Genomic DNA, 22,119 nt, shown 5'->3' with positions numbered 1-22,119 from the left:
ATCTCCCTGGTCTGTCTGGATGTCAGCCAGAGGTTACAAGCTCCAAGGACAGTGAGAGGGGCCAGGCTCTGTGGAGGGGGCTTGCAAACCGACATGCCCTCCCACCAAATGTCAAAGAGATAAACAACTACCTGACATTCAGAAGACATCTTAAGGCAGCCCTGTTCAGGGAAGTTTTTAATGTGTGACATCTTAGTGTATTTTTGGTCTTTGTGGAAGCTGCCCAGAGTTGCTGAGGAAACCCAGCCAGATGGGCGGGGTACAAATCATAAATTATTATTATTATGACAGCTACTGTCTCTCTTCACTGTTGGGAGCCAGAAATGTTAGGCAACAGCCCTCCTAACATTTCAATGGCCAGTTGGGAGTTGTCGGTTCAGCAAAGGTTCCCCACACCAGCTTTAGATGGAAAAGCAAGTCAGCAAACATATTCCTTCGCTTTCTTCTCTGTCATTCCCATTTTCAGACTCAAGATGCAGCTCACACGAAACAAACAAACCAGCTTTTCAAAACTCTGTAGGTTTTTTTTTTGTAACAACTTTTTAATACAAAAAAAGAAGAAATATATATAATCAGGCATTTTATGCAATGCATACATTCTTTGTATCTGCAAGTCCAGATGAACAGAAGGCAAAAGCATATGAAAACAAGAATGGTTTCATGTCTTTGGTAGTTCACCCAGTTATCACCCCCTTTAAATGACAAAGGTTGACTGAAGTGTTGGGGGGGTGGAGGGTGGGAACCCTGAGCCTGTGAAGAAGTCACATCTGATAGAGAAGTTGCCAGGATTTAATACAGTAGCTGGATTTCAAAGGTTTAAGGACCCCCAAGCGATCCTGGACACTCACCATTCAATTTGTGGCAAAATTAAGGCCTCCCTGAAGATGACATGTGTCTGGTAAATCAAGCTTTCTTCCTCTCCGTGCTGTGGGCCTCAAGGAAATTCACTGCTTCTACTACACAAGATGTACACAACCCAGGGCTCCATTTTGAGAGCCCCCTGCCAAAAATGCACAACATACAGAAGCCACTAAATTTTGTTTTCCTATCCCTGAGCCACAAACGCCACTCTATACACAGCACCAATACAGCTTGTGGCTCCTGAATCTATATATATCTGTGTGTGTTTGTGTGCACGCGTATATATGTATCATACACACACAAACACACATGCCTATATACATGCTATATTCTACATTAAAAAAGCAATCACAAATGATATACACAGGTAATACATAGCAGCTAACGTCTATTTACAGATTTTCACAGTTAGAATTTCTTTAGAAAAGTCTGACGCTTTCAGAAACACCTCTACTGATCTTTTCTATAAATACCGTCTTTAAGGAAACTCCCCTTCTTTATTCTTAAGGAAAAATAACGACCGAAACATGTGAAGTGTTCAGCTCAAAAAGGCTTACAAAAAGCTTGAGGTTCTCTTTCGCCCACGTGCCTGCCAGCTAGACTGCTCTCCTCCCCTTTTCCAATTTACTTTCTAAATCCGGTAGGAAAGGAAAGCCACGATTGTGGGAGGGACAGGCAGGTTCTGCACCTGGCTGGTGGGCATCACTCGCCGGATGGCCATGCGGCACAAGTGCTGGAGGCTGGCAACACGCCTGGGAGTGGCCCAGAAGTACACACTTCCGTCTTGTGTCCTGCAGGCAAAAGCAAAATAAAACATGGAAGTCGGTTAAGCTCCCCCAACGCCCCATGTGATTCAATCTTCATCATCCCTGGCTAGCAGGACAAGAGGTTAGAGATGAGAGAAATTGCAGTTCAAAAACAGCTGAAGTTTGGGAAACACTGCTCTAGAACCAGCCTTGGCAACCTGCTGCACCCCCTCCAGATGATGCTGGACTACAACTCCCATCAGCCCCATGTCCAACAACATGCGTAGGCAAACTAAGGCCCGGGGGCCGGATCTGGTCCAATTGCCTTCTGAATCCGGCCCGCGGACGTTCCAGGAATCAGCGTGTTTTTACATGAATAGAATGTGTGCTTTTATTTTAAAATGCATCTCTGGGTTATTTGGAGGGCATAGGAATTCGTTCATTTCCGCCCCGCCCAAATAAGGTCCGGCCCCCCACAAGGTCTGAGGGACAGTGGACCGGCCCCCTGCTGAAAAAGTTTGCTGGCCCCTGTCCAACAATATCTGGAGGGTGTGCCAGGTTGACAATGGCTGTAGACAAATCAGGTGGGGTCAAAAGGTTCTCTTCCTTCAACAACAAAAAAGCCCTTCTGTCAGAAGAAAACTTTCCAGATCCAGACCATTTACTGCCATCAAAGGCTCACACACTTCTTTACTCAAGGATTATCTATCAAGCAGCATTGATGGCGACTGCTTTAAGTAGTTACTTCCAAGCAGCAACTAGAGAATCAGGCCCCAGTGCATGCATCTATCATCTATCTATCTATCTATCTATCTATCTATCTATCTAATCTATCTATCTATATCACCAGAGGTTTTCTCTTAAAATATCCACTTGGCTTTTAAGAAACTGCCTTGCCAGTGGAGTATGCATGTTTTGCGGTTATTATTATTACTACTTTGAGGTTTGCTTACCCAGCAGCTAGAACACTGCCATCAGTAGAAAAGGCACAGCAAAGCCCATTGTTCAGAGGTGCAACCTGGACGGGGTGGTCTTCATCAATTCTCCAGAACCGCACCATCCTGAAAAGAGAGCAAACAGGTTACGTTGACAGCCTCTATTTTATCATCACTGCTAAACTTTATGCTTAATTTGAGCAACAGCTGGAAGCTGATGCATCTCCGTTGGCTGCTGAAGACATGTAGGGAGGAAGTGACGGATGATGAAGATGAGCAAATTCACGAAGCTGTCTCACTGCAGAGGAACAGGGACTGATGCGAGGCCTAAGGGGACATGCACATTCTAGCCATTGGTCCAAAATAAACCAGGGCATTCTGGACTGAAAACTGAAGGTCCTGGTGGTTTGCAAGTGCCGCAGCAAAGAGTTGATGCAGCACGGTTGGCTGACTGCCCAAGCAGTTAGCTGGGAACTGTACAGGCCCTTCAATCATATGTGATGCAGGCGATACAAAACTGGATCACTTCCCCCCACCCTTTTAATCTTTAAAACGACGGGATTTTGATCAGTCTGGGAATATGGGCATTTCCTCTCCTCGCTGCCGGTCCTCCTCTGGTTTTCTAGACCACCTGCCAAACTGCTGTAAGCAGACCAGGAAAATATTGTGCCAATACTGGGGAGGAAGGGGTTTGTGTGCTGCAGCTTGGAGACCTAAACCTAGAAATGGCAACGGGGAAGAGGTTAGACACTCTGGCCTCAGCACAATGGCTGGAATTGAAGTTGAAGCTGCCTGTAGTTTTAAGGGGGAGAAAATGCACTTGGGAGATCCAGCCAGGCCTCCCGCGTTGGGTGTGTCTGGACTCAACCCAAGCATGACCTCACTGGCAGGGCCTTAGGAAAGCCACAAGGTTTCCATTTCTAAGGAAGAAGAGTTAATCCCTGGCCTAGGGGATGGATAAGCACTCCTGTATCCACCCAACCTGCTGATTTTGGCACCAGTGAGGAAAAGGGATGGGGGAGGTGACCATTTCCTCCTCCTCAATTATGTGTAAAAAGGAGGGGTGGGGATGGCGACACCCACCCCTGGATCTGCATGTATCAGGTGAGGAGGAGGAACGGCGTGTCCTGGGTGACTGAAGTGAGCAATCCCATGGTTAATGTCATATAACGGAAGGCAATGTAGGGATCCCCTAAATGCAGTCTGAAATGATATATACTATAATACAGCCCCTGCATTCTTCCTCCTCATTCTGCCACGTGTCAGAGCAATACTTTCCCTCCCCGTTGCTCAAGGAGATTCAGACCAAAGGTCTAAATACCTCAACAATAAAATGTGTCAGGTCTTCAGGAATGTTGCAAAAAGGTTTTAGAAGGAAGCTTGCTTGCGCAAGTGAGCCCGCTCCTGGGTCTTGTGACAGGGCACTTTTCAGCAACCCCTCGACAAAGGTGCCGGAAAGTCACATGCCCAGCTGTCAGATTGTCTCCTGTTGCATAATGACCGTTTACATAGGAGCCTGTTCTAACTTGCCAGACGACTGTGCAATATTGAGAAACTCTGCTCAATTAACTTCAGATGAAGTCGTGACTCTAGCTTCTGCCCCAGTTTCTTTCTTGCTGCGGGCTTTGTGTGGCTGAGCAGACAATCTGAGGTTCAATGGCTCTTATTTATCTGCCCACGTGTTATTACAGACACCACTCTTCCCAATGTGTGACCTCCAGGTATTTTGAGCTGCTACTTCCATTACCCTGATCACTGGGCCAAGTCAGCTGAGGATTCCATAATTACCAGCAAGGCAATACCACCTAATCATTCTAATTTGAGTTTAAAGTTTCGTCTTCTCTCCTGCTGACTGTGCTGTTTCATTCTACAGCTCATCTGATTATTGCATTCAACTGCATTTTAAAATTGTGTGCTTGTGGGGCGCTTTGAAGACCCTAGGGTTGCGTAGGTAAATAATTCTGACCGATTTCCCCTTATCCTCCTAATTCAAGTGCCGGTCATCTGCGGTGGGGGAAAGCCTCCCTCGCCCTCAAAGACACTGCACAAAAGTTCATTTCCCAGCCAGCAAGAACCAGCGGAACCAAGCCGTGCTTTGCCATACTTACTTATCATCGGCAAGACTCGCAATATGCAGTCCGTCGTGGCTAAAAGATACAGATCTGACCCAGCGGTCATTTGCTCCCCCAGCAAATATTGGAGTCGGTGCGGGAAACAGATGCCTGAGGATGAAATTAAGAACTTTGGTTCACGGGACATTTGCTCTGCGTTTAATCATTAACCAAAAGCCACTCAACAAGGCTTGCCAGGACTAAGGCTGTGTACGCTCCCTGTATTTAAGGGACAAAGAATCCTGGGAATTGTAGTTGGCTAAGGGTGCTGGGAATTCTAACTCTGTGAGGGGATAAACTACAGCTCCCAGGATTCTTTGAGGGAAGCCATGCATTTGGAATGGAAGGTGGGCACACACAGCCTTCGTACATTAATGGATCGAAGTTTGAAGTTAACAGATCTAAGTTACTCATGTCCTTTAATTTCAATGGGTCTGCTCCCAAGAAAGACTTAACAAACTGACCATAAGCTAGCTGATTGGGGTGGGTTTGAATATACAAACAAGCCATAGTTAAGCCAAGAGAACCATGTATGTACGGACATGAAGGTATGTAAACTGCTTTGAGGAGTTAAAAAACACACAAAAACCAATCAAGCAGTGTGCAACTTTTATGAAATAAATACAAACAGCTTTACCCAACCTGGCACCCTCTAAATGTTGCTGAACTTCCGACTCCCATCGTCCCCGACTTGTTGGTCATGCTAGCTGGGGCCGATGGGGGTTGAAGCATCTGGTGGGCACAAGTTGGTGAATCTTCAGTGATCAGCCGTGGTCTCTGGGGCTTCCAAGGAGAAGAGTCTTTCAAGCCTTGTACCCCGCCTGACATTCCATTCTTAATGTGTGCCAGCAGAGCATGTTCTCTGCTAGTGAACTGGGGTCCCAGAGTTTCTATTTTGCAATTCACTAATCCCTATTTCAGCAATGACAAACCTAGACAGCATCTTAAAAAGTAGAGACATCACCTTGCCGACAAAGGTCCGTATAGTTAAAGCTATGGTTTTCCCAGTAGTGATGTATGGAAGTGAGAGCTGGACCATAAAGAAGGCTGATCGCCGAAGAACTGATGCTTTTGAATTATGGTGCTGGAGGAGACTCTTGAGAGTCCCATGGACTGCAAGAAGATCAAACCTATCCATTCTGAAGGAAATCAGCCCTGAGTGCTCACTGGAAGGACAGATCCTGAAGCTGAGGCTCCAATACTTTGGTCACCTCATGAGAAGAGAAGACTCCCTGGAAAAGACCCTGATGCTGGGAAAGATGGAGGGCACAAGGAGAAGGGGACGACAGAGGACGAGATGGTTGGGCAGTGTTCTCGAAGCTACCAGCATGAGTTTGACCAAACTGCGGGAGGCAGTGGAAGACAGGAGTGCCTGGCGTGCTCTGGTCCATGGGGTCACGAAGAGTCGGACACGACTAAACGACAATAACAACAATCCCTATTTCACACCTGGAAAACTGCAGCCGCTTCTCTAAAGTAAGCCACTGAAAGCATTCCTGGCTGCTGTGGTGGATCCTGAACCCAGTCCTCTCTCCCAGCCAAGCACTGTCCAATGAACAACACTGGCACCTGGCTTTGTCCGATTCTTCTTAACCTGGTACAAATCTAAGCAGAGGCTGCCCTTGTAAAATAAAGAATGCCAAGGGTGGGCAAGTTTTTAAGATTATTCCTGTGCCCACTCCACCCAACTCACTCACCCAAACTCCATCAGAATGACTCCAGTGTGTGGGTCCCAGACACAAACGCGGGTATCATGAGATGCTGTAGCCAGTAAAGCTCCGTCAGGAGAAAACTCGCAGGCTACAACATCGTTGTGGTGCCCTTCCAGTTTTCGGATGAGAGTGTACTTATCCATATCCCAAAGCAGCACCTGCAATCAAAACAAGCTCATGTTATAGCGATGCCCAGGCACAGAGGGGACATTTCATCAACTTCTTCCCACCACCCCGCTCCCTGCAAAACTACGTTTTCTGCTAGTTTTACTGAGGATTACAACTAAAGCCAAGCATTAAGAATTACTACAATTACGGAAAATGCTCAGTGCCATACTCAGAATTATTTAAATTAAAGCAAACATGCATATTAAGTGTTATTTATTAAAAATAAACCAAAAAATTAAAACGTTTGTATCAACAGTGGTGGTTTTACTGAATCCCATGTTATTACTTTAACTGTTTTAAGTAAAAGAATATATAGATATGTATACAGTAGCTGGGTTAAGTACTAACATCTGCCCGCCCCCCTTTCCAATTAACTAACAAAATTTTAAGAAATATACAGACAGAAAAAAAAGTAAGGTTAACATATGGTTACTCCCGTGGAATCCCCTGTGAGTTTAAGATCACTTGTTTACAATAGGCTTGGATCGCCAACGTCAGCCTAGGAAGAGAAACAGATACTGCAAGCAAAAAAGGAATTGTCACAGCCAAACGACATGACTTTGGCAAAAAAACCCAGAAATTAAACCAAGTTTATTATATTACACATTTTAAGCTTAATTTTTTTTAAGAAAAAGAACAAAAATAAAAATCAAGCACTGCTATTTGCCAAGATTTTTTTAAAAAAAAAAAATAATTTAAAAAGGTCTCAGTAATTAGCAGTTTACACAAACGGGCACAGCTTAGCACACTTCACATGCAGTTGTATACTTAATACTGTAGTCAGTAAGTTTAAGCATGTGCAGGAAAATTTAGATCTCAAAATTGCACTAGAAAGTTCAGTGTCATACAATCAACAAGCTAGCAAAGGTCGGTGGCTACAAAAACAGGTTGGCATATAATGTTTAGCCTTTTTACGGAATAGAATATTTTTTTCGTTTTTTAAATAAATATATTATGTATGTATGCAAAATTGTTGAGCCACCCTGAACTTTAGGAACAGGCAGAGATAACAAACATAAAACTGGTCCGGGGGTGGGGAACTAAGGCAGGGTGTAAATAAATATATTAATTAGTGACGCCACTGCTGTACTGTACTGAAACTTCGTTACTAAGTCCGTCACAGTAAGCGACGAGGGACCGGCTCAGTTTTATTAAGAGACTCCAGAATTCCATAGGAATTGGAAATATCTATATTGTTAAAATTTTAAGAGGAGCCAGAGGATCTCTTTACCAACGTTAAAATAAAATAAAAAGGAAAAGAAAGGGGGAGGGGGAAGCAGAAAGTGGACATCAACCAGCACCTGCGTACGTACAGTACACCCTGCAGTCGAATGCAAGGTTACTTCGTCCTATGGTAAAGTTCGCCTCCAGCCTGGTGGCCAGAGATGCCACTGTTTCTGCCCAGCTAACACCAATGTGCGCTTGTCTGAGTGGTGCCAGCTTAACCTCAATCACACCAATATTGCTGCCACCACCTGTGACAGGGAAAGCAAGAAGCTTATGGAAAACACACAGCCTAAAAAAAAAGATCAATGCATACATCTACATCTGTTCTATTTTAAAGGGCTTTACTGATAAGTCTTTCTTATCTAGGCTTCCTTTTTTAAATAATAATAATAATAATAGTAATAATAATAATAATAATCACAATAGGCTTTTCTTTATATTTCTTTTTCAAATGACACTATCTCTCTGCTAACCTTCAAGTTGCTAACTTTGAAAGCCACAATTTTCACTAGCCCGGAGGATGGACAACTTGTTCGACCCTGAAGGCCGTCTCAGGGGTGGGTAGTTGATAAAGAGAAGCAGCACCGGCATTTTAATCCATGTGACAAAACATTACAATTGGCGGCTGCTGAATTTATTCTGTGACATTTGATTTCGCAACTGGTGGCTCTGGGTTGTAATAAGTCAACTCAGGCCTAACTTCTGAAAAAAAAAATTTATACTTTCAGAATTTCTGCCCAACATGTGGACTAGAAACTTAACTCCTAAAATGGGATTTAAGGGTTCCAGATTCTAACAAAACTCCAGTCCTCACGCTTCAGGCGATACAAGTTGTCCACCCTTCTATTACCCCTACCTGGAGTTTTCTAATATTAAACTGAACAGAAGATACACAACTCAAATCCCAGCATGCTTATTCGAAAGTAATTCAGTGCAGGCTTGCTCTCAAATAAGCATGTCTTGGACTGCAACTTTATAGACTTAGCACTATTCTAGACTTTTATATCAGGGATGGGAACCTTCAGCCTCCCAAATGTTGTTGGGCTCTCGCCCTTAGCAGCATTGGCCATTCCTTATCCCCCCCCCCCCAGACCAGTGGTTGGGGATGATGGGAGCTATAGCCCCACAACACCTGGGGGGGCGACAGGTGCCTTGTTCCTGCTTTATACAAAGAAGCAGCTCACTCTATGTTCTTTGACTGCCCTGTGTTGCATTTTGCAAGTACGGCAGCACAACGCAGTTTGATGCAAAACTCACTGCTCATCCTTTCCAAAGCACTGAGCTCAAGGGCAGTTTGTTGGAAACTGTCCAAGAATGACATTTTACTGTCAAATAAGATCAGCAGCCCAGGCTTTGGAAAAGTAATCTTTCAAATGAGCGTGACAGCAGAATATCAGGAGTCACAAAGTATTACTATAAAACTATTCCTTTCTTAAGCAAAAGGTTTGTGCCCTCTCTCTCTCTTTTAAGTCATGGAACAGATGGAGATATGCATGGCTACTTTGCAAGATTCCTCAACTTTATTGAGACTAAAAGCAATAAAAAGTTCAGCTCAGTAAATGATAACCGAACGAAAGCCTGGTGCCAATTTACTACAAATGTTTTTGTCATGCAATTCCTTAAATCATCATCATCATCATCATCATCATCCAGCATGACACAGAGCACAAGCTGGCTATATTCTTAAGATTCAAGATAATTCTTTGCTCACAATCAAAGACAGGTTGAAGAACATGAAACTTTGATACTTACTGCTTTACTGGCCCCCACAGAGCAGAGAATGGAAGAATCTGGAGAGAAAGCACAGCTATAGACCCAGTTTGGGTGCCCTCTTAATACTTTCATCATATTTCCTGGAAAATGGAAGGGAAGGGAATAAAGCCAGTTTAGTATCAAACACTCATATTTCACTTGAAATATTTTGAGGTGCTTCCAAGAGCTACAGCCTCACAAAGCAAAGTACAAAGGAAGCCACTGCTCAGTGTTGTCCACATCGACACTCCAACACCCCCAGCCCTACCTGTAGATCGAGCCTTGGACATTCTGCACTCAAAGCAGATGCTCTAACCATGGTCCTTCCCCAATAGGTACAGAAGGAAGTGCAGAAGGAAAAGAGTCACAGCAGAACACATGTACAGGTTAGTTTTGGAGATGCAAGCTTCTTTCGGAATCAGGGAAAGGCTGCCACGAAGAGGAAGATCTTCAAGGTCTGCCTAAATGCAAGAGCTGAACACAAGGCCACTGAAGTCTACTGTTTTGGGAGCTACCACCAAGAAGGCTTGGTCTCTTATGCATGCCAGCCTAGCTGATCTGGCCCTTGAGGTAGATCTAAGCTTGAAGGCAGGATTGGATGAAGGAAGTCGTTCAGATAACCTACCAAAGCCCTAAACAGCTTGAGTCCGTGATTTATCTGTGCTGCTGCTGTTGACATGTCTGTCTCAAGAGACAATGGAGGAGAGCGCCTTTGGGAGTGAAGTCAAAATGCTGGAGAGTATCTGTGCTCTATCTATACACACACACACACACACACAACTTAACAAAAATAAAACCTGCTCTATCCAAAATGAGAAACTCTAAAACCAAAGCTAGAATTCTGGTTTGCAAACAAGGATCAAGGTGCGGTTCGCAAGCCTAGTTTCTAGTCAAGAATTTAGATCTAATGTGTGCATGCTTGTCTGCGAAGACAATTTTGGAGGGCTGGCAGATATTACAGACAGACAAATCTGGGACACTGGGAACATCTCTAAAAATACCATTTGAACTTGCTGTATATAAAGAAAACAATCTCAAAACATCAAAAAAAAAATTACGAATGCATCATAGCTTTCCATTGCTAGACAGTAAATCATGTTGTTTGTTATGCCACGTAAAACATTCCTGATAACATACCATCATCCTTCAGGTCCCATACTCTTAGTGTTTTGTCTCGTGAAGCAGATACTAGTATTAGGCTGCCATCAGGGGCAAAAGTTAAGTCTCTGACAACTTCTGTATGGTCCATTAAATTAAGGAGGAGCTTTCCTGTTGGAATAAAATATTTTAAAATTAAACCTGGAAAGTCAGGAACAAAGGGCAAAAGGTTTCTTTTCTGACTGCAACTCTTGGGGGAAAGGTTGGCATTCTTCCTTCTGTATTAACATTTTAAATACTTAATATTGTTAAAAACAAACAAAACCCTTGATGTGTTACACAACACACATTTTTTAAAAACCCACCCCCAAGAATCACAGGAACCATAGTTTGTTAAGGACACTAGAAATAGCTCTTTGATGGGAAAACTACAGTTCCCAAGCCTTGAAAGGGGGTGTGTGCTTTAAATGTGCAGGGTGTACTGCAGCAGATGTGTACTCTGCAAGTAACAGGGTGTTATTTTACATTTATTAACGTTTAGGGCTGTTGGGATACAAATTACATACAGGGAAGCAGGTTTAAACAAATCCACTTTGGAGTGGAAGGGCAGGATACATATCCTTTGATAAATCAAATATTGTGCCAGTCTTGTAAGTAACAGTTACCAGCCTGGAAGTATGTTTTTACTTGCTGGCTGGCAGAGGAAGGATGGTGTAATCCATCTCTTCTCCGCCCCCCCACAGGCCTTCTATCAAATTCCTTGTTGTCTATGGCTACCAGGCCAGTGCTTAAATGCAAGGCTGTCTTACACATTACTTTTAATACGTTATTTGTTGATCCCAAACATATTTCAGTTAAGCCAATATGCTTGCGTTATCTGTTGGATAAGCTTTTCGACTTGATGCCAGGAAAGCTTATCTTCTAAGCAGTGCAAAGATTTACTTTGAAACTCAAGGAACTTGGCAGTCTGCTTGACATTTAAACACTGTCCTATGCAGTGCATCGTTCCAATTTCCGTTCTAAAGGTATAGATTTTTCACCCAGACCAGAAGCTAACTGGGTGAAAACTGCCACTGTAAAGACAGCCTCCAGCGATCAGAGAAATTCATATAAAAGGGATCAGAGATGACAACAACTAATAAAAAAGCAACCGCAACCAGAAACCCACAAATTATCTCACTAATGACTGGTGCAAAATGTGTGCAACGTTAAGACCAAGAATGTGTCTAGCTCAACACTTAAGCCCGTCATTTTCCGGCTCTATGGATCAGATAATTATCAAGACTTTGGCAGCAGAATGGGGACACCCCGAAATCAGGACTTCAAAGCACCTGCAAAGTGCTGCGAAAACAGTTTTCTTTCTTTGTTTTAGTTAGACTTTTGATGCAATACATTTTTCATGGGATCCTGCCAAACCAAGCATGACTTATTCCCTCCCCATCATCTGCTCAGATGGGCTGTGCATCCATTCTCTGCTGGGCACAGGTACGCACAGTCAAGGCAGGATTTGTCCGCATCCTCCCACTCATCAGATGATACAAGATGGAATAGCATCGTGGGCTTGTCAATTTGGATCCCCTGGCAGGCCAAGAGTGGCCTATGGGCCAATACTTCCCCAGCCTAATTCAAGGAATATTCAGAGTCACTGGGGATGGGCACAACCACAGGCCTGTAGGTCAGGTGTGCCAGGCCACTCCATCAGTCCTGCGCCCTTGCCGCCTGTGTGGCTATTAGGCTCAGAGGGGTAAATCCTTCTGATGAAATCAAAAGGGAGGTTTTATGTCATCATGGCAGCAACCCGCCCCTTTATTTCTCAGATCCACCATGACTCCAAACCCGGAATTTCTATTTATCTGCCACAACCCAAAGCTATTGACAGATCCACTCTCCATGAATTTGGAAATTGTCCGCAGGGACAACCGGAGCCCTTTCAGGCATCAGAATCACATTTTAAGGTACCCTTCCCTGGTTCTTAGAAAGAAAGCAAACTGAATTTATTTTCTACGACCAGGACGCTGCTTACCTGTATAGACATCCCATATTTTGATACGACCATTGGATAAGCCCGTTGCCAGGAGAAGCTGGTCTTGGCCGAATTTGAACCGGTGCCATTCTATATTCACACACCGGCTCTGCTTTTCAGGCACGGAAGATCCAAAAGCCAAACTCCAGACGATGTCACCGCAATCTATGACGTGCTCGCTGGGCTTGTTTTTCTGGTCTCCATTGCTGTTCTGCCTCGCAAGTTTGGAATGGCTTAAATTGGTGAAAGTCTTTACGCCATGCAATGAACTGGGAGGGAAAAACAAACCAACCTTTTAGAAGGAAGAACTCTCCAAGCCATTGTAGACACAAACAGCAACATTGATAAAATGAGTCGATATGCAGCACGCTTTCCCAAGCTAATGCTTTACAGATACTTTGGACTGCAACTTCCAGCATCCCTGACCATTGAGCTGACACCAGCTGTAGCTCAAACCATCGTTCATGTGTGTGTGTGTGTGTGTGTGTGTGTGGCTATAGATAATATTCTCTCCATGCAGAGTAGGCCAACCTACTAATGAAAACTTGTTCAATATATGGGGGAAACTGACAAATTCCAACAGTAAAGGTTTTACTATTTCCCCATTAACTTTATGAATTAGGTCACTGCTACTGCAAGAACCAAAGCAGAGAGAGCACTGAACATGGAGGTGGAATGAACCCAGACCTCTGTCCACTAGACCACGTTAGCTTTTATGGAGCACAAACTGTGGAACTCCCTTCCACAGGAGGTAGTGATGGCCACCAACTGGGTGGCTTTAAGACAAATTCATGGAGGAGGAGAGGGCTGTCGATTGGCTACTAACCACGATGGCCATGCTCTCATGTTCTGCCTCAACACTGAGAGGCAGCAATGCTTCTGGATTCACAGAATCATAGAGCTGGAAGGGACCCCAGGGTCATCTAATCCAACCCCCACCCCCGTTACCATCAAAATGAAGTATGGTTTGTAAGGTCTCTACCATGGACACCTCCCTTCCTAAGGCTGGCATGGTATGCGCATTTAGTGGCCTGAGAGTAGATCCCATGGAACTTAAGAGTTAATCTGCAAAGGACTGCTCTGAAAACATGGGTTTTTGAAATGACACGTGAAAAGCCTGCTTTTAAATTGTATACTGGCATGGAATATGCTCTACGTGGGGCTACCTTTGAAGGTGACTCGGAAACTACAACTAATCCAGAATGCGGCAGCTAGACTGGTGACTGGGGGCGGCCGCCGAGACCACATAACACCGGTCTTGAAAGACCTACACTGGCTCCCAGTACGTTTCCAAGCACAATTCAAAGTGCTGGTATTGACTTTTAAAGCCCTAAACGGCCTCGGCCCAGTATACCTGAAGGAGCGTCTCCACCCCCATCGTTCTGCCCGGACGCTGAGGTCCAGCGCCGAGGGCCTTCTGGCGGTTCCCTCATTGCGAGAAGCAAAGCTACAGGGAACCAGGCAGAGGGCCTTCTCGGTAGTGGCGCCTGCCCTGTGGAACGCCCTCCCATCAGATGTCAAAGCGATAAATAACTACCTGACATTCAGAAGACATCTTAAGGCAGCCCTGTTCAGGGAAGTTTTTAATCTATGATATTTTAGTGTATTTTTGGTTTCTATGGAAGCCGCCCAGAGTGGCTGGGGAAACCCAGCCAGATGGGCGGGGTACAAATAATAAATTATTATTATTTGTCAGTGCATTTCCCCATAAAACACACACTTTGCACGTAAAATATTGCGTGTGTAACTTCTGAGTACAGAAACCGCACAGCAAAATCTGAAGATGTGCACAGTTCAACTGGGAGTTGCGTTCCAACTTGCAAGCAACTTAAATAGCACTGATTGGGTCGTTCCTCCTAAAAAGCAGACTGAACAAATTGTTTCGACACCTCTGGTTTGCATTCTATGCCTACACATGCCACGCTAAACCATGGCTGAGTTGCAGCAAGCTTTAGGCTCATGCGCTCTGCCTATCCATCTGCACTGCTGAAATTACGCATCCAGAAGCCTCCGCTTTTGGCCAGCTTCAGAAACCACAATTTGAAGCTGTCTGGTTGGAAATTAATCTGTTTGTTATATCCGATGGCATGACAAATCACGATTAAGGGAAAACAAAAGCTTTCTCCCAGTTGCATGAGCAGGGAGGGCATGTATACACATATCACACTAAGCCATGGCTTAGCACAGGGTAATCAACCTGTGGTTTTCTCGCTACTACACCCATCATCCTTGATGATCAGCTGTGCTAACTGGGTTCATGAGGGTTGGAGAGTTAAAATTCTACCTCCCCTGTTGGATAATGAATGTCTGTGGCTCGCCATTGCAATTGGAGAGGGTTCGGTTGCTTTCAGGCTTCCTAGAGGGAGCTGGTTGGCCACTGAGAACAGTGTGCTAGACTAGATGGGCAATTGGCCTGATCTTGCAGGTTCTTTTCCTTATAGAGTTCAGCACCATCTGGAGGACCACAGACTTGCAAAACCGATTATTTTGGAATGACACAATTTGTTTTCGAGTAGAAAGCAGACCGCCTGTTAACTTTAAAAATCTGCTTTCGACACAACTGTTTCCAGAGATTTTTGTAAAGAACACACGACGAACAGAAACAAAGCTATTTTCAAAACAGGCTGTACTCACAAATTATTCAGGCACTGAGACCAAGGAACAAGTTTTACTATGCGATGGCCTTGTGACCAAGCGAAGTAGGAGCCATCTGGAGCAAAGGCAACAGTCCAGTTTTCACGCCCACACTTTTTGTCGAAAGGAGAAGCTGGGGCTAAAAGTTCTCCCACTGTCCGTGATCTTCCTAAAAAGAGAATGCACCATTTGTAAGCGTGAACCAGAAATTCAACATGTTTCCAACTCCACTTTTTTGAACCCTTGCTACTGAATAATCGCATCAGTAGTCAACAGTGAATACGTTTTTATTTTTACTATTGATCGACACAGCATTCATCTGAATGGAATTTAAGGATGACAGAGGGAGGTGACTTGCTAAAAGTCAGGAATGAAGTGCTGCTGGTTTAGTGAAAGGAAAAAAGTCAACTGAAATGGAAGGAATCATAGCATCCTAGGAGTGTGGAGGTAATCTAAACTAATCACAACTGCAGCATCTCTATAGAATAAGGATGGGAAATGTGCAGTCCTCTAGAAGTTGAACTACAACTCCCATAATTCATAACCCACTAGCCATGCTGGTGGGGGTTAATGGGAGTTGGAGTCCAACATCTGGAGAGCCACAGGTCTCCATTCCTGCTCTTGAATCATACCAAGCCCCCACCCAGGAACACATTAGGACCCACACTTTGAGAAGTGCTGCTTTGTAAGAGAGTTCTTGCTGGTATTTTCGACACACACCCCCAAGTCTGTCTTGATGTAGCCTAGATTTTTTAAAAAGCACTTCCTGTCTTTACATGCCTGCAGATGACAAATGGAGAAGCATGTGCAGAACCTGTGTCTACACACAAGCACAAACTTCACAATATTACCTACTAAAGGAAGCCTAGCTCTGATTGAAGAGGGTTTACACCTGACCCTTTTCAGTAAACCAAAGAAAGGATGGCTCCACTTACACCCACTTTAGTCTAAAAGCATTGAATTCTCTTACTATCCCTAAGCCTGAGTTTCTGTGCAGGCTAATCCTATGAAGCTTTGCTCAGAAGTAATCCCCACTGTTCAAGTGAGGCTTCCTACAGCACTTGACTTGGGGGGGGGTCATTTCCCCCCAGAGCGCAAAACTGACTAGGTATCTATTTAGCATTCTTCAATTATGTCTAATCTGATTTACCATTCACTCATGCTATCCCATTTACAAATAGATTTGTTTCAGTGAGGGGCTGATAAATACTCAGCCGCTTGGGGAGGGGAAAAGCTAATTACAAAAATAGAAACTGCCTTCATCTGACTGGAATTTTACTTCTTTAAAGTATTTCTGCTGCCAAAAGGGGGGGGGGCGTTCCCAAAGCAGGTTAGTTACATATGTCAATGAAAAGACTGACCTCCAGCTTACATATCTAAAAAAGACAAGAGGGAAAAAATATTGGGAGTAAGGAGAAAAGTAAACTCACGCTCTATTTCTTAGTTACAAGAAATAAAACAGAAAATCATAAATAAAATGTATATAAAATAAGAAATAACTTTTTCGGTTAACATCTTGTTCCCCAATTTTACAAAACAATGCATTTGCAGAAATAGAAGTCACCACTGGAAAAAACTGTAGTGGAATTATTCCCCTGCCTTACATCATCACCCAAGTATGCACAGCCTTCACTGGTTCCACAGACATTTTAAAAAGATAACACTAAAAGTAACCTATCATTTATTTTCCTCCACTAAATGTGTACTCCCCCTGTGGACACACAGCAATTTCTTTCACTGCATCAAGGGAGGAGGAGCTTGAGAATCCAAGTTTACTTCTCTTTCCACGCAAATACCACACAACAAACAGAACATGAAATAGATGAGAATGAAGATAGAAGGGAGCTTGTTTTCAGTTAATACAGGGTCAATAATCCCCTAGCGCAGGGTAAATGAACATTACAGGCAGGGTAACTCTCAATCCCCACTGAGCTCCACTTGCATATGTAAATGGAGAGGGGGGAGGAGGGGGCTGTGTACATGAGAAACTCAGCATACATAATGGCAGCAGTTCTAGCCATGCCCAAAAAGGCAATAAGCAAGCAAACCCTAAAGCTGAAAACCTACCCTTATTTGGTGACCCGTAGGTCTCTCAAAAAAAGGGGGAAAAGAAGACATGGTAAAAAAAAAAAGTCCACATTTTAAGTGCATTGCAAATTAGCAAGCAAGATAATTTGGGCGTCTCTTATTACCAGCAAAAATTTCTCCTCCATTTATTTCACTTATTTGGGATGAGTGAAGGGGTGGATGGTTCCAAGCTGACACCCCCACCCCCCAAAAAGGAGGGAAAAGCACGGAAGGGAGAAGAAAAATTTCACCTAGCACGCAGTCACACTGCAAGCCCGTGCAGATGTACAGCTAACTGCAAAAGAATCTTAATGAGGAACAGCCTTGTTCCTCTTTTGGGCTTTGAAATACTCCCCTAACTCCTCGGTCAAACCAGAAGTAAATTGCATGCAAGCAATTTACATTACAGTCCTGCTCTCTATGCTTTATTTAAAAAAATCATTTTGCAACTTTCTGTACTCTCACAACTGAAATCATTGAAGGAATTGTTTCATATCTCTATAACCAGATTCCCCGCCTCCCCAAAAAATCACTAGATCCTTCCTCAGTGTCTCACAAAAAAAAGCACCTCTCATTCTGAGGAAACAAGAGCTTCCTTGAGGTTATCCCACCAGCCAAAATGTGTGCGCTGTTTTATTCCTCGTTATCAGAGATGATTATCACAGGCTACACCCAGTATATCGTTTTATAATCTTCTGGAAAGTTTTGAGCAGTCTACACACAAAACATGCACCTGGATAAAACGCAATGGCACCTCCCTAAGCTGGAGACCGTACAAGTGACAATAAGGTATTTCAATTTCAATTCCTGCACACCAGGAAGTGGGGAGCCTGAAGCCCAACAAAAGGTTAGGGGTTCCCAACTCCCCTCAGCCCTAGAGATAAGAGAAGTTGGGGCTGGGCTACAGGATCCCCACTCTTGATTATAAACCCAGTCGCTTGCCCACAGCTAGCTTCTGTCTCAGATTTAGCAGCACTTGTTTTTCTATTTTGCCTGTCACCCTCCTGCTCTCCTAAAGTTCTTTAGGCTGCTCTATCACCACTGCCCAGCCCCAACCACACCCAACCGGATCCACTTTATAATCTACTTCTCCAGTGCTATGACAAATGCTTCTATGCTGCCTCCAACTGCAACAGCCATACCCACCACACAACTCTCAAATTACAGAGGAGTGAAAAGGTTGAGGGGAAACCCAGCACCCTTAAGCTACTGTTTTTAGAAGGCTGTAGGAAGGAGGGGGTCACAAGTAATTAAAATTGGAACATGCCACGGGGGGGGGGCTGAGGCTTATGGATTTCATTGGGCTCTGTCCAATTCAGTTCTACTCAGAAGAGACCCACTGAAATCAAGTCAGCCATGCTCATTAACTTAAATGACTCTACTCTTACGTAGGACTAACAAAGCAGCCTGCGAGAGCCTGCCCTGTAACTGTCTCCCCTATAATTTCCTTAATGGCATTCATAACTTGCTAAGCCCGTCCCAAAAGACAAAACAAAAGCAAGGTGTACGTAATTTAGCACACCAAATCACACTGCTATTAATAGCACACCGCCATGATTACATCCCCAACAACCAAGATGCTCTCCTTCAACCCCACGTTTTTTTTCCAGAAGCCCTCATTTCCTCCTATATTGGGCCTATTCCAAGCTTAAGCCACATATGCAAAACTGTACACGCGCGGGCATAAGCAACTTCCAACGTATTGTGCAGAAAGGCAACAGGAACGACGTGCTCGTTTTATTTTGTATAAGGAAAATCATTTGCTCGCAAGCCAGTTTTATGCATGTTCCCGTACCCCTCCCTTTACTGTTTTACTTGATCCCTTGCAAACCTGGGGTTGCATCCAACGTTAGCTTTACTCGCCGCAGATCCCTCGAAACCAAGTGACCCGATTCCGATATGCCCATTCATTTCAATGGGTCTACTCCGAGTAAGGAATCGCGCTGGATGCAACCCACTTAAGAGCAGAGTCCTATCGCATCTTTCAAAGCAAGCCCTGCAATTCGGCTGCCAACGAGCGTTTTCACGCAGCACGAGGCATAGCCAACGCCTCTGAGCCATCTTCCTCCCCTCTTTTGCCACCTTTTCGATCGTTTTATTATTAGCGTTATTAATAAACATAATCAGCAATAAGCAATCCCTTTTCCCTTCTCCGCGGAAGGGGGCGCCTCTCACCAATGAGCTTCTCGTTAACACTCGGGGGAAAGCTGGCCATCTACGGAGCCGCCCTTCAGACCGGCTCTGAACAAAGAATGAAAAAAGGAGCAAAGGGAACGAAAGACTCCGAATGCTTCCCAGCCACCTTCCGCTGCGCCGCAAGAGCTAAAGACTGAGACAAAATGGCCGCCGCTGGAAGGTTTATAAAGGAGGGGCGTGGCCGCGGAGGGGCTTCAAGCCACGCCCCTTACGTGAGAGTCGCGGATTGGGTAAGGGAAAGGGAGGGAATCCGTTTAGAGGTCTGTTCTTCCGAAATAGAACGGGCCCTCCTCAATGGAATAAGCTAGCTCTTGGGCGAGACCATTCTGCGGAAGGGGGCAAACGTAACTTGGAAAAAGGAACTGTTAAAAGCTGAGGTGGCTCATATTAGAGCTAGTTGTTCCAAAACTCGTGTGTGTAAATATATATGTAATGTAATATATTATTATTATTATATATAATGTATAATATTATTATTTTCTGGCACTTAAAATAATTTGGGGAGCTCCCTGGTTCTTTTAAGTGCCAGAAAAAAAAAATAATAATAATAATAATAATAATAATAATAATAATAATAATAATAATAATAATATGATGCAGCTCCTCCACCTGTAAATGTTTAAGGATTAAAAGCATAAGGGCAGCCACTTTGGGTCAGGCCAAAGGCCTAACTAAGTTGAGCTAGCTGCAGTGGCCAACCCTGGAGAAATGCAGAAGCAGAAGGCGAAAGAAAAACCCTCCCATGTTGTTAATCTTAAGAAAATGGTGTGCAATGGTACAGTGCCAATGAACAGAGAGTTTCCATAAAGCCATCAAGATCCTGTTAATAACTCCCTTTTGAAGGAATCTAGGACTTGTCCACCTTGCTCTTGTCCTGTGTGTAAAAAGCACAGGTCTGAGTAATTTTCCCCTTGCCCCACTCCTTCCCAAGGGAAAACCTGCTATTTGGCACTAAATTGGAACAAATGGCAAAACGTGGAAAAACCTGAATTGCTGTTTACTCCTATTGAGCACTAAATAATGGTGTTTTTTTCCTCTGGGGGCAGGACAGGAGGAAGTGTGGATAGAGCCTTATGTCAGTGGCTATCAAAACATTGGTAATTCACAGAGTGTAGCTTGGGTCCCTTCCTCCTTTGGGTCCCCTTCAAAAAAGAAAAAGGGGAAATTATGGCAATATCCACATTAGAAATCACTACATTTTACAAGTAGTCAAAGGGACCAGTGAGGGCAAAGGTGAGGAAGACGTTCGGGGGGAAAACTGCACACCTTTGTGCCACAGTGCAAGAAAGGTGATTTTGGTGTCCAACCCCTAGGTACGCCTCTGGCAATTCATTACATTGGGTTGTATCCAGTGTCAGTCCTACTGAGAGTAGACCCACTGAAATTAATGGAATTGAATCATATCCATCAATGTCAATAAGCCTAGTCTGAGTAGGGCTCACATGGGATGCAACCCATTATTTGCTGAGTGAATAAGTCCTTCTGTTTGTGTCTGCCTGGCACACACATTCACACACACCTGATGCCAAGAATCCTGGGAACTGAAGTTTACTTTTCACATAGCTACAATTCCCAGCACCCTTAATAAAATACAGCTCCCAGGATCCTCCTTCAGGCAGGAGTGGAATGTGCTTTCAATGTGTGGGCTGGACATAGCCCTACTGCCAATCAATTTTGACAGATGACCCCAAGTTATAGTGTTGTTATAAGTTTTGGGGAAAATAAATGAATGTCAGGATCTATCTGGCTAATATTTGGAATACTGAAGGGCAGATTCCAGGCCTGTGGAAAAATACAGGCTCAGCTTCCTTTCCAAGCCAGGGCCTCATCTTCCAATTATATCCCAAGAACTGGTGTGTTGGCTAATACCAAAACCAGAGGTTCTCAAAAACTTGTAAAAATAAGGCCTGGAATTCTCAAAGGAGAATCAATAAAAACTCCTCCATTCAGTTCCCATATCGTATTGGCACCCGCTGCCAAGTTTTATAGCGCCTTTGGGCAAAAAAGCCCTCATTTGCCCTTTTCCTCTAAGCCCAAACCACACAACTTCCCCCAGGGAGAGTGCAAAGGTGCTGCTCTGTCCTCTTACTGCATGAGGGAGGTGAGATGGTCTCTCCCAGATGGTTGCCTGCTGTGCTGGTTCTCTATTTGCAGAGAGGGGCTTTCTTTTGTTTTTAACATAGGGGAACATTCCTAAATGTTATCTCCCACCTTGATCTCTATAATCTCATTCAGGTGCATGTGGGAACCAGGGGCTGTAGATTCAGAAAGATGCCACCTGCAATGCTCTACCCATTTATACTTAGATGTAGCTCCATTTTATTCTGTGGCACTTATTACTGAGATGTTTAGGATTTGAGCTGGCAAACACAGCTCACCCCCCACCCCACCCCGGTGTTTATTTTTCTGCTTTTTCAGCGCTGTGCTTTTTGCCACAACTTATTCCAACGACAGCAACTGGGAGAGGTGCCTTTGCGTCCTCAAATAACACTCTACATGATGCCAAGATATTCATGCCGCCTCACCCGTAAATCTCCAATCTCTTGGCATTTGCTGGACATGATAAATAAGTTTAATAGCCGTGGTCTG

At 44.2% G+C, this 22,119-nt stretch overlaps 1 protein-coding gene across 1 annotated transcript; it reads right to left on the bottom strand.

The window, feature by feature from the left end:
* Nucleotides 1–521: 521 nt before the first annotated feature.
* On the bottom strand, nucleotides 522–19,664 carry WSB1 (WD repeat and SOCS box containing 1). Its single transcript, XM_053366532.1, has 9 exons — nucleotides 19,510–19,664; nucleotides 15,268–15,436; nucleotides 12,634–12,902; nucleotides 10,650–10,781; nucleotides 9,513–9,613; nucleotides 6,351–6,523; nucleotides 4,651–4,764; nucleotides 2,561–2,668; nucleotides 522–1,652 (listed from the first exon to the last, which is right to left on the bottom strand). The coding sequence occupies exons 1-9, from the start codon at nucleotides 19,547–19,549 to the stop codon at nucleotides 1,493–1,495; spliced, it is 1,266 nt and encodes a 421-aa protein (XP_053222507.1). The 5' UTR covers nucleotides 19,550–19,664; the 3' UTR covers nucleotides 522–1,492.
* Nucleotides 19,665–22,119: the final 2,455 nt, after the last annotated feature.

Source organism: Podarcis raffonei, chromosome 15 (assembly GCF_027172205.1).
Source record: "Podarcis raffonei isolate rPodRaf1 chromosome 15, rPodRaf1.pri, whole genome shotgun sequence".
Taxonomy (NCBI): Eukaryota; Metazoa; Chordata; class Lepidosauria; order Squamata; family Lacertidae; genus Podarcis; species Podarcis raffonei.
Note: the sequence above shows the minus strand (reverse complement) of the source record. Positions and strands in the feature narration are given on the sequence as shown.

Excerpts from the sequence above, each read along its gene's own strand:
- WSB1 (XM_053366532.1), bottom strand. The coding sequence starts at position 19,549 with ATGGCCAGCTTTCCCCCGAGTGTTAACGAGAAGCTCATTG. Across the intron at positions 6,524-9,512 it reads CTGTGGGGGCCAGTAAAGCA|GTGCTGCTTTGGGATATGGA; the intron begins GTAAGTATCAAA and ends TTTTGATTGCAG. Across the intron at positions 2,669-4,650 it reads GCGAGTCTTGCCGATGATAA|GATGGTGCGGTTCTGGAGAA; the intron begins GTAAGTATGGCA and ends CTCTCTTTTCAG.